The following is a 12909-nucleotide window of genomic DNA, read 5'->3' on the forward strand; positions in this document are numbered from 1 at the left end:
AACACTCCCCTATTGACATTTTTAAACGTGTTCATGTAGCCCAGAGAAACAATGAGATTGCATTGTAACAAAAAACAAAGGTTCTGCTTCATTTTATGTGGAAAAATTATGTATGTATCAGCATATGTATTTGTTCTGGAGTGATTTTTTCTCTGCTGGCTCATTGCTTCTGTAGTTACTCCATGATTTTCACTATTTATGTTGACTGAACTCAAACTAAGCTATTAGGCTGCACTTTGCACCCCTCTACTGACTGGTCTCTCCACTGTTCTGTTCAGCTACAGGCTGCTGAGAATGAGAAGGTGAGGTGGGAACTGGAGAAGACCCAACTGCAGCAGAACATTGAGGAGAATAAGGAGAGGATGATGAAATTAGAGAGTTACTGGATTGAGGCCCAAACCCTGTGTCATACTGTGAACGAGCACCTGAAGGAGACACAAAGCCAGTATCAAGCTCTGGAGAAGAAATATAACAAGGCAAAGAAGTTAATCAAGGATTTCCAGCAAAAGTAAGCAGCTACACCAGCCTCAGGAAATGAATAAGTGGCCAGATAGGAAACGTGTAAGATAAATTTTGAAATACAAAACCCTCTATTAAACAACTATAAGGTAAACAATATTTATCACTTTTTTTATCATGAAAACCACGAGCTCTTTATTGCAGAAAAAAAATGTTAGTATTATTTAAGTATTAGCTTAGCAGTGCTGGAAAGTAATATTATAACTAAACAAAGATTTAATCTGTTGTATTCTGCATTGAAATGTTTCAGGATTACTAGATAACTACATGAGGTTGCAAACAACCATGAGTAATCCTGGTAAAACATTTGATTTGAAATGTTTGTGGCAATTTATAGTGACATGTCAGTTGAATTCCTTCCTGCTGTTTACTAATGTAACATCCAAAAAGAAAATTGTTTTGTTTCCTTTCGTATTTCGTTTTTCTTCTTCTTGTAGATGCCAGGAATGTTTGAGCTCTTAAGCTAACTGATGATTACCTGGCCCTCTCTGTTTCGTATGGTCCCTCCCCCAGATAGCTAGCAAGAATAACACTCTACATAGTTACCTTTCTCAAAACTTTCTTCTTCTGCAGCATTTTTTAAAATTAATGCTAAAATGTAGTCAGTTAAAAAAGAATACTCACAAATGTGCACCAATGTTAGGCGAGAACTGGGAGTGCCAAAGTGAATATTGTGTCCCATTAAAAAGCATTTTAGATAGTCAGTATGTTGTTACCTACCTTGGAATTTCCTGACTGCTCCATAGCTTACTGGCATCTCATTGGCTTTCTATCATAAATATCTTAGATTTTCAAAGTGAAAAAAATTAGGGAAAATAGCTAGAATGAGTTTGCATGGCTTTTCTATTGCCATTCTACTTTGAAGTAGTAAAAGATTCAGTCTATTGGTTTAAAATATCTCAGACTCCTAAAAAGAACCTAACAGGTTTCCTTAAAACTTACTAGAAAATTAAATTTGTACCTGGAAACTCATGGATTTCCTTTACACAAAGGGGTTCAGTCACATTCTCACAAAACAGTCTGTCTCATTTCCCACAGCAGAACTGAGAATTTTACTTCTTTCATTTTTGTATTTTCCCCTAGCATGTTCATACAGACTAAGAAGTAATCATGTAGGTTTTTATCCAAACTGCAGTTTCATACTCATTAGTAGGTTAGAAACAAAACATTTGTTAAGGACAGAATTTCCAGATGCATCGCCTAACATACAGTATACCATAACGTTTTCTGTTTGAATCTGATTGTTTTGATGACAGCAAATGCACTTTTTTTTTTTTCCCTAAGAGAACTTGACTTCCTCAAACGCCAGGAAGCTGAACGGAAGAAAATAGAAGATTTGGAGAAAGCCCATCTTGCAGAGGTTCAAGGCTTACAGTCTCGTGTGAGTAGTATTTACTCATATCTTTGGTGAATGAGACAATTCTGTCTGATAATCTGAAAAAAAAAAGAAAAAAAAAACAACATAGATGTGTATGTGTGCTAAAGGTAAAAATGGGTTTTATTTCTTTCAGATACGAGACTTGGAAGCAGAAGTTTTCAGGCTACTGAAGCAAAATGGGAGCCAGGTTAACAATAACAACAACATATTTGAAAGGCAGACATCTTTTGGAGAAGTTTCTAGAGGAGATCCAGTGGAAAATGTAGATACTAAGCAAGTCTCCTGTCTGGATGGCTTAAGTCAAGGTTTGTGTGAACCACCCCTGTAACGCCTGTTAATGTGTAGATGAGAAATATGGTTATTATTTAGGATCTAAAGGAAACAGTAACAACAGGGATGCTGTTATTTTTCCACAGTTCACCAAATAACGATTATAAAGTCCCAAGATGACTATACAATATATGTTCTTTAAGACATAAAAGTGACTAGTCTGTGCTAACAAAGGAAAGATGGTTACTGATTTCTTACAGCTTAAATGAATTTTCAGTGATGGTTAATCAGGATTTAGGATTAATTCCATGCTTCTGTTATCTTCATAGGGTAGGAGAGAATTGTGCTTTCTTGTGTTCTTAAGTTTATTCTTAATTATCCAAGAACCAAAGATCAAAAAGAACGAAGTTACCAGAATGAGAGAAAGCAATCTTGACTCTGGCTTTTTGAATGGAGCTCTGCAAGTTTCTGATCCTACGTTGGTGCTGACATCAAAAGCAACCATGTAGGTGGAGCTCATGATTTCTCAAGAGGGAGCCCTTTGTGAACAGAACGCAGATTCTTTACTAGTACAGTAACTAAAATAATAGTCTTCTATAGCACATACTGATTTAAAACATAAGGCCTATAAGACTTGGTTCTACATTATCAAAGAGCCAAAACAATTCCTGGTAACACTAAAATCCTGTCTACAGGGTAACTGTAACCTTTACTTGTTTTGCATAGAAAGGTAGTTGCCATTTTTTTAAGACTGTGTTAGTGAAAATATACAGATAATTTCCATTCCTTTAGTGAGTGTTTTCAGTAACTGTGAGTGGTTCCTCAGCCTTGAAGTATATGCAAAATTGAATCCAAGTTTAGATTCACAGCCTTGGGATGAAATTGTTTGGTGCAGGAGCAATACTTTCTGTATATTTACTGGCAGTCTGTGAAATCGATGCCAGGGTCTATTCCTAGCAATATATTCATTTTAAATAAACTCTAATATTATTTACTCCACTGGTGAAGAAAAATGCATTGCATTTCCAATTAAATTGATTTCTAGCAATCACAGAGATTTCTTTATTAGAGTTCCTATTTTAGCAGCTATTGCATATGTGGATACAAATTGAATGTTGCTCTGCAAACAAATCAATATAAGTTCTATTTTAACATAATATATGCACATAAAAAGGGTTTGGTCTTCTGAAACAGTATTCTGTGATAGACAGAACTTGTGGAAATGGCTTCCACAAATCTCCACAGGCCTGTTTCTGTTTAACAAGTGTTTATTACCCTGAGATGTCAGGAAAGCACACAGGGTGACAGGGAAGTCCGTACTTCTGCACTGAAACTCAGTGAATGTTACAAGTAGATTGCATAAGGGAAATAAAGTGTGTTTTGTCTACCTGCCTCGGAGAAATCAGGTTTATGTATTTTGGCATTGTCAGCACACGTCCATGGCTAGGAGCTGAAATCCACTCACGAGCACCATCTGAAATACATACTTTCTATTATTCAGTGAAATGCTGTTCAAACAAGACTGCAAAATGAAATTCTGATATTACCTTTTATTTTTTTATATAGAACTTGAAAGAAATTTCTACCTTTTAAAAAAAAATCTTAGAACATCTTTTAAAGCACTAAAACTCTATGTCAGTACTTCCAAACCAGATTTTTCAACTGATGTATTTGCATGATAGTTTTCTAAGAGCTGCCACTTTTCACTGGGAAAGCATTCCCTGGGGCAATGTTGACCAGTGTTTGGTACTTCTTCTCATTTCTATTCAGAGAATATAACCCACACTTCTTCAGCCTCAGCATTAAGTATGTAGAGTGGAGCTGTGTGTACACAGCCACATCCTATAGTTTTTACTTTGAACTTTGCAGGTATGTCCTCCCTAGCAATCAGTTTATATAACAACACATATTTCAGGTATCCTGATAATCAAAATGCTACTAAGGATGGGTTTTTGCGTCAGTGTGAACTGAGATCTTGATTATATTAATGTGTGGTAACAGATTTGAACTGACTGTTGGGTGTGACTCAGTCATGACCTGTCATGAGTACAGGAGCATGGCTGCCCCTGCCTGCAGGTGGCCTGGCCGCGGCAACATCCCATCAGACAGCGCGGCTCCTCAGGCTGCAACGTAACCTCACTGTGGCGGGCTTCCAGGATCACCAGTGGAAGCTACAAAGAGAAAATCTAAACCATGACAGCCCAGAGTCTTTCCTTTATTTTGCCTTGGAACACCAGAAGACCGAGGGTTGTGTTTCTTTTACAAATATTTGATTAGGTCTGAGAGTGCAGAAACACAGACGAAGTGAAGTATAACATTCAGTTGTAATGGTCATGAGCTGTGTCTGCAGGAGAGAAACGAACTGTTTGTGGATATCCTGGAAGGACCCTGTGATTTGAAATCAGTGGGCAGTTCAGCGTTGGCGCCAGCTCGGCCAGTACTTGCTTATCTCTGTTCAAATGCCCCTTCAAGGCGCTCTGATGGCTGTGCTGAGTGTCTTGGGATGCCCAGGGGTGCATCAGTTCACAGAAGGAGATTTTTAAATCCATCAGTGTGTATAATGGAAACACAGTGGGTGGACGGGCAAGCTGTTTCCCACTGCACAGTGGTATTGAAATAATGTAAAGGGAAGGCCCTTGGAGTGAAATGGTTCAAGGCCTGCCGAAAGAAAGTCTAATTAGAGTGTCTCGGTGAGCAATGTTGAACCTGTTATAACTTTCCTGTGAGATATTTATCCGGCTCGACAGTAGACTGGAAGATTCCTAGGGAACTGCTCTTGCTGATGCTTTTGAGCAATCTCTTTGCAACATGTTGAAGCAAGGCGAGGTCAAGAAGTGGCACTGAGAGCTAGCAGCCCAGCTCTGGGAAGGAGAGAGAGCAGCCTCCAGGCCCAGGTGGCATTTTGCTTAAATAAGGCCAGTGTGACCACTTACATGAATTGATTTGTACTTTGAGGATTGCCAAACAAAAAAAGAAAGTTGAAACCATAAAAAACTCTATTCTTTGTCTGGCTTAAAATGTGAAAACACCTTTCGTAAATGTGTTTTGGCTTACTGCAGCTTTATAAAATGTTAAATTTGCTGAAATACTCAAGTATCATTTCAATGGATGATTGATAGCTAAGAAAGCAGCTGTTATGTCAACTTGATGTGTAGAGGCAAGTCACTGATTAAGTGTTTAGTCTGCTTTGCTCACAAGGCATTCTTGAACGGGGTGGCTTTGAAACTAGGAGATAAATTTGCTTCGTGGTTCCATTTTTCTATATGAAATATTTCTGTAATTTTCATGCATCACATAACGATGTTGGAGCAGTAGATGAAAGGATAAAGATGTAAAGTTGCCTTCTCTTCAAAACAGAAGAAACAGATTTGCCTGTTTATTCTAGCAGAAAGCTACATGAATGAAGACAACAACAAATAGGTGTGAGAGCAAAAGTGTCCAGCTTTTTTCTGATTATATATGAATTATATATTTTTTTTTCATTTTGATCTTTTAAAGCATGTGTAGTGGAGCGCAGCATCTCCTACACAAACTCCACTCATTCAGAAAGTACAGGAATTTTGTAAGGGTTAAGCAGTGTTAATGTAGAGTACAGTAACTCTTACCCTTCACACAGGTCTTCTGATGACTGTCTTGTTTTTTTTTGTTGGGATAATTATTGCTTGTTGCAAATCTCTGAGAGGGTTTCTGAGCTATTAGATCAGTGCAATAACAGATCTAACAGCCCAAGTCCTGCTCCACACAGTTGTTTTTCTAGTTAATCAGGTAGAACCAGCATCCCTTCTCTCTCATACACATACAACACTTGGCCTTTCCATTCTTGATTTGAATGGCTACACTTTGGAATGTTTTCATGGAGCTTCTGGGTGGATTAATTTCATTTCATTTTGAATATCATGATAAACTCTGTTGAACAGCACTGGCAGTTGGTTACAGTGAAAATGTCTTTCTGCAAAGCTGTAAAACAAGCTCACTAATGGTTTTGCCAAAACACATTGCTGCTCGAATGCTGAAACCAGTCAACTGCAGTAGATTCTGGTAATCACAGTAATGATTGCAGCCTCTGGACTCCTGCTAATGAATAGAGCTTGGCAGAGAGTCTTCTTATATGGTCTGAGTGCAAGTAAGACACAATTCAGTGTTAGATCACTCCTAGTAATTGGTTTGTATTAGGGACCGTGATGTATGATGCTGTCAATGGTGTTTTACTTAAGTATAGCTAAGTTTACTTGCATTTTGGGAGTTTGAAGGAATTCTGAATACAGTAAGGAGGGATCTGCAAGTAATGATTCTGTGGGCACTGCAGCCCAAATAACAAATGAGATTGCCAGGTACTAATAAAAAAGTGGTCTTACTTGCAGAAGAATCGAAGCAAACAGTTGGGGCACCTTATTTGTATTGTCAACTTTAAACAACAGATGACCTCAGCATCAGGAAGAGGGTGAGGTTCCTCTCTGCTGTCCCCTCTTAAGTTGGAGCATGTGGCAGAGCCAGCAAGCAGTTTCACTGTAGGTCCAAAGGAATGAGTTTAGCACTTGTTGCATAATCCTGTGGGAGGCTGCCTGTAAATCAATCCAATTGCAAATCGTTATCTGATTATCTGGATACTGGCTGAATCACTCTTTCTTTGTTACTGACTACAGGCATGGCTTGTTTATAATTTGCATGTACTGTACAAGGTTATTTTGGGGGACACCCGGTACAGGAGAGAGAGCAAGGTAGGTTCTTTAAAGTTGTAAGCCATTCCAGTTATGATAAAATATAGAGCAGCCTGAGGATAGCTCTGGATATTTCTTTTGTAATTTGACGAGCGGCCTGCAGAACTGATGGAGTTATAAAGGAAACAGTGGGGCAGATGTTGAAGAAAGTGGCCATCCAGTATGTCCTCTTCAGGCGACTGAAAAGGGCAGGATTGGGGATAAATGAGTTGGCCCACTGGGTCTAAATTGACATATTCATCCTGATGCTGGAAAATGTCTGCTGAAAAGTAAGGAGATGAGGATTGCTTTGCTTAATACTGCGAGGGAGGAGCGCTCTGTAGACCAAACACATGCAGGTAACTCTCAGGGAGTCAATGTGGACTTGTTTTCTGGGCTGGGACAGCAGTGTTTAACAGCTTTGTTCTGGTGTGGTGCCGTGTCACAGTAGCGATCGTTTGCTGAATTTAAAGATCTTTGCAGTTGATTCTTCTCAATGCAGTTACTGGATATGGATCTGGTAGTGGTTTAGGCGCATAACCACTTTTTTGCATGTGGTCTTTATTAATTCTGAATACAGGATTACAGGTGTGAGTAAACCGTGCAAAGTTTGTTTGCTCTCAGCTGCAGGTCGTATCTTAGGATAAGGTGTCTAATTCCAATATATATGTATATATATATATTACAAATAACTTTAAATCATGTTTTCATACAGATTTCAACGAGGCAGTGCCAGAAACAGAGAGACTGGACTCAAAGGCTCTGAAAACCCGAGCTCAGCTTTCAGTGAAGAACAAGCGGCAGAGGCCAACTAGGACAAGGCTCTATGACAGCATCAGTTCAACTGATGGAGAGGACAGCCTTGAACGAAAGGTGAGAAGGACTCTGCCCTCTCTCTCAGGTTTCCTATGGAATGCTAGGTTGCCCCTGTAAGTCTTTTCATCTTCTGTCTTCGTCCTTGCATTGTAGCACAGGCAGTATATATTCCTCTGTGGCCAGTGTGCTGTGACTGCACTTGAGAGAAGCCTAAGTCTCCTTTGAGTCAGCACACCTGCGTTTTTGGTTGGTTTTGGTTGGTTTTTTTACATTTTCTTTTAACAGGAATCCTGGGCTTTCTGAAATAAGTGTTGTCTATAACGTAGAGTGGGTTCTTCAATATGTGCAGGAGGTGAAAAGAACTTGAATCCTACTTTTCTTTATTTGTTAATTGTTAACACAATTGGTACGATATTTACTCATTGTTTTATCTGATTCTGACTTCTGCTTGAAAGCAAATATCAATAAACAACACTATGTGGCATTAGAAGGTAATTACATGAATCGCTAATGTGTTTCTTACAAATAAAAGAGTGAATAATGAATAAAAGAATTGCATGTTCAAAGTAAACCTTGCTCATATCAGTTACTAAATGGTATAACCTGCTTTATAATCTCTTATGCCAACAGCCATCAAACAGTTACAGTAGTCCCATGCACATTTCAAAATCACCACTGCCCTTATGCATGAGAGCATCCTCACCAGCATCAGATTCTGGTGCTTCCTCCCTCTCCCCAGTGGCTAGCAGTGCAGCAATCTCCCTTGACAACCTAACTGAAAACCAAGAAGAAGGACAGCACCACAAAGGAGGTGTCCTTTCCCTGTGTGCTCGGGGAGACACTCCACTTTCCTCTCCTTCAAAATCTGGGCACAGCTCTGAAGCATCTCCTTTGCATCACCCAGCTGGCAGGAATGTTTTGCAAGATCAAGGTATTACTATTTTTTACAGTAAATTGGTGCATCCTTTTGCTTACGTACATCTACTTTATGAACTGTTGTGTAGTAAAACTGTAGCAACTAGAAGGTCATCTTCTCGTAACTTCTTTTGTCTATGTGGACATCAGAAAATTACAGCTGACCTGGTATGATGGTATAAGAAAAGGATGAAGTTAGAATGAGGTCAGGAACTGCTTCCTTTCTTTTTATTTCTTTCTTAGAACTCACTGAAAAAGATAGGGGGAAGATGCCTTTAAGAAAATCTTTTCTATATTTTTCAAAACACAATATTATTGGGCCACAGTCCATTTTTGTGTTACAAACATGATTAATAAATACATTGTACTTATGAATGATTTGATTTTGGCACTGCTAAGTGCTTTTTTTGGAGGGTTGGAAAGGAGCATAAAGCAAAAATAACAGATTGTAGTTTTTAATTGCTGAGAGGCATCAGACTCTGGGTTAAACGAGAGGTCAGTGGCTGCAGGATCTGTATTTATAGGAGAAAAAAATAGTTATTAGTTAGAAAGGTTGGCCACATTGTTATTTATTTAATTCAGATTATTTAAATGTATACTTGATAAGACCTGATACAATCATACCTAGTTCAGGTACATTTTTCAAATTCTTGTTTATTCAATGCATTCATAATGTGAGGCTTGCTCCAAAAGTACTGCCTCCTATTTTATGATGTCACCCCATGACATCAGAGGCAGGTGTTGGTAATACGGCGGTAGAAGTTGAACCATCCCAGCTATATTCTGTTACAGTTTGTTGCTGTGCAACAGGTGGCAGCAGAGGGGCAGTCTGACAGAACGGTAACTGACATGGAAGTGCATATGAAGTAAAGACATGTAATTGAATTCCTTCATGTGGAAAAAATGGCACCCACTGACATTCATTGATGTTTGCTGAGCATTTATGGAGACCCACAGTGAATGTGAGCACACTGAGGTGGTGGGTGGTGCATTTCAGCGGTGATGACAGTGGCAGTGGGTCTTCTCCACTGGTGCAGATTTTTACGAGTGCTACATGCTCTTGTTCATCTCTGGTGAAAATGCACAGCTAATGGTGTTGACAGTATTGAAGAATAATGTTTTGTAGCTGACAATTAGCTCTATCAGATAGTGTTATTGTGCTCATTGTGTCTGTTGTAGTTTGCATGTAAGTATGTAGGAGGCATTACTTTCGGAGCAACCTACATGCAGTACTGCACAGAATTTTGAGCCCTCCATTTCAAATGTCTTATGAAGTCAAAATTAGCAATTTAAAGCATTTTAGCAATCTTGCCCATACATGGCATGCTCTCTACCTGTAACTTAAGCTTAAGTACATGATAGAATTGCTTCTAAGACTGCAGAAATAGGTTTAGATAGGTTCAGAACAAACTTTGGCTAAGTGGGATTAACTGAAATAAAGCACAGCTTGTCGAGGATTGTTCTCTATCTCTGCAAATGGAAAGACTTGACATTCATTTGCAACCTGTTTTTCTTTATCATCATACAGGGCTTTCACAGCGATTCTTAAAAGACAGATTGATCAAGTTTTGTTGATTTTGACACAGCTTAATATATGCTGACGTTTATATATATAATGCAATGTAATATGTGCTGGATTCTGACATTCCTGATCTCATTGCACAGTTGCTAATTGTACAGTTCTTAATGAATCAAAGTTAAATTCAGAGCTTGAATTTTGCAACTTAAAAATAAGGATGTGGACATAAGAACGTGACTTGCTCAACTCTTATTTCCGCATAGGCATGTGATTACTTTATCAGGGAAATCTTAAATCCTGCATTTATATCTTTTGTATGAAAAATATCTTGATAAAAATGTGATGGAGACTAGACCTTATATTTTAAGAAATAGGTTATTACATTCCACCCACCGTGTTGCTCTTTCCTTCCCAACTTAGGTTTGAAAAATAATCTGTGTCTAAATAAGGAAGGGTGTCATGCTTTCCCCACTGTAACTGTTACGTAAACAGCCAATGCTTTTGGGTGTATCCTGATCCTAATGGGTACACGGAAGCTAAAATAGAGCAATTTGCTCTCAGATGAGGAATTTACATTTAATAAGTTCTACGAAAAAGAAATATCCTAAAGCAGTTGTTCTGCAATAAGTGTCGTACTGATACTATTTTTGTTATCACTGGGCTGTCAAACTCCTACATTGCAGAATGTAAAAAGAGCCGCTGTATCCTGTTGTGTTTTGTTAGTTGGTTTTTTGGATAGAAAGAGAACACATACTTGTGGCCGTGGGTCCACTGGTAGGTCTCTGATTAGCAAAAGTGAGCTTTAGCAAGCTCGCAGGTTGGTTTTTTTTCTCATGAGATCTCGAGTGCTGTGGGAAGAGCTGAAATGGCAGGAGTTGCATTTCATTGAGAAATGGTGAGGAATTTTGCTTCTTTGTCTTCCGAGCATGTCTTTTTCACGTAGGAGCATGATTAATTTCTTCAGTTCTGCTTGCTTTGTGTGACTTCATTTGGCAAGGCAGTTGAGGTTAACTGTGGGCCATCTCTAGTTGATGTGGGGATGGCTTCAGCTGTGCTCTGACCATGGGACAGAAAGTTAGATCTGGACCCTTTTGCCACCCATCAGCTGCAGATTACTTACACCAGGTCTGGGAGGCCGAAGGTGGTGGGTTAAATGGCTTCTGTGCCATTGATCCTCGGGAACCAGAATTCCCTCAGCCACTCAGAAGAACCTGAAGGAGGCAGGGAAAGGTGCTCCTCTCCAGGGTGGTCAAATGTCCCTCCTGCCAGGGCAGAGACCTGCAGCCCTGGTTCATGGCTGCTGCTGTGGTCTAAGCAGTGCGTGCCTGCACCTATGCAAGGCCAGTACATTGAAATTGTTGCTGGGAACTAGCCCGTCCATCTTTCTCTGTATCTCATGGCCAGCATGAGTGCTTTTCACAGCAAATCTTCATTACTCAAAGCACTCTGGCAGGACCCAGCTGCATGTGAGTGGGAGCAAAGTAATACAAAAGCCTGGCAGAAATCGGATGGAGTTTGTACCTGCTGTGTGTTCCTGCCAAACTCTGCAGAGTACTTCAACCACAGGAGCAAAACCTCCAGCTACTAAATATATTATTTGCCCGCCGTGAAGTTAATGTATCTCACAGTTTTATTTGCTTTAAGGAGTTTCCCAAAAGAGCCCTCTGCCCCCCACCTCCCATTCGCCACTTGCCTGTGAGTGCCAAGCGTGAAAGGAAGCTTTGCAATCTTTAATTCTTCAAAGCAGTGCTTTTGACAGTGGTTAGATGAAAAGCATACATTAAAGATGAAAGAGGAGCCATAAGCAGATCTTTGAGGAGAAGAGAGAAGTGTGTGCAGTGTAGAGGTGATGCAAAGTGCGTTGCCTAAGGTTGCCTACTGCTTTTCTGTTTCCTCATGGGGATCTTCTGTGTGTTTTCTTTTTTGACCTGGGGTTACTTGTCAGTAGTGCAGATGTTAGTTGAAATAGTATGCATGGCCTTTAGAGCCTTTAGTATCTCAAGAACCTTGTTTTCTTGCTTTTTCCATAATGATTTATGAGTCATTTCCACACTAAACTTTTTATTTGAATGAATAAAATTGATTTGAATAATATTTGAATGAAAACTTGGCCGAACAGTATCCACAAAGCAACGTGCAGGGTTCCTCTGTGCACATGGTTTACTGTCCTGTGGTACTGTGGGTTAATTCCGAGGGTTTAATCTTTGTCAGCCTCCTTAGGAGAAATCCACAAACACAGCAGCGCTTTTAACCAAAGCCACTGTAAATCTGAGGTCACATTGTGAAGTCTCCAAATTGCAAGTGACGTGAATGGCTGACCTTCATTTGCTTCCTCTAGAAGATCTGGGGGCACTCTTCCTGTTGAAGAATCACAGAAACAGAAACTGTGTCTGCATTTTTCAGTTGGTGCGTGTTTTAGCTGCCATACAGATTTCACAGGATGTTTTGGATACTTGGAGCTGTTACTTTGACCCCATAGGTTCTGGCAGTCTGTTCCCTCTTTAGCTTTTACCAGTTTATGTAGAAGAGATCAGGAATCAGTAGAGGACTCAAGGCAAATGTATTAACTAAGACACTACTTTCAGTTCTTTTATTTTAATTTTCTTAGTGGAAATGGTTGGATTTCAAGTTCAATATTCATTTGAACCAAGATATTCAAGCTAAGCAGATAGCTATTGTCTAGTTTGTCCATCACAAAAAGTACCTTCTGCTCCAAAGTTCAAGAATGGGTTTCAGCAATCATTTTTGAAGGAAGGCATACATACCATATGATCTCTGCAAAGGGAGATATAAGC

The 12909-nt window shown here is 39.4% G+C and overlaps 1 protein-coding gene across 11 annotated transcripts in view; it reads left to right on the forward strand.

Annotated features, from left to right (window-relative positions):
• PPP1R9A (protein phosphatase 1 regulatory subunit 9A) overlaps positions 1-12909 on the forward strand; it is a 174718-nt gene that overhangs the window by 145782 nt on the left and 16027 nt on the right. For 7 of the 11 annotated variants that reach the window (XM_046930244.1, XM_040695473.2, XM_040695472.2 and 4 more), the window contains 5 exons: positions 279-508; positions 1804-1900; positions 2031-2202; positions 7580-7737; positions 8311-8611. In XM_046930244.1, the coding sequence (XP_046786200.1) occupies positions 279-508; positions 1804-1900; positions 2031-2202; positions 7580-7737; positions 8311-8611 (958 nt within the window). The remainder of the gene's footprint in view (positions 1-278; positions 509-1803; positions 1901-2030; positions 2203-7579; positions 7738-8310; positions 8612-12909) is intronic. The other 4 variants (XM_040695475.2, XM_040695476.2, XM_015281923.4 and 1 more) reach the window with 1 other exon arrangement.

The sequence above is a fragment of the Gallus gallus genome, chromosome 2 (assembly GCF_016699485.2).
Source record: "Gallus gallus isolate bGalGal1 chromosome 2, bGalGal1.mat.broiler.GRCg7b, whole genome shotgun sequence".
Taxonomy (NCBI): Eukaryota; Metazoa; Chordata; class Aves; order Galliformes; family Phasianidae; genus Gallus; species Gallus gallus.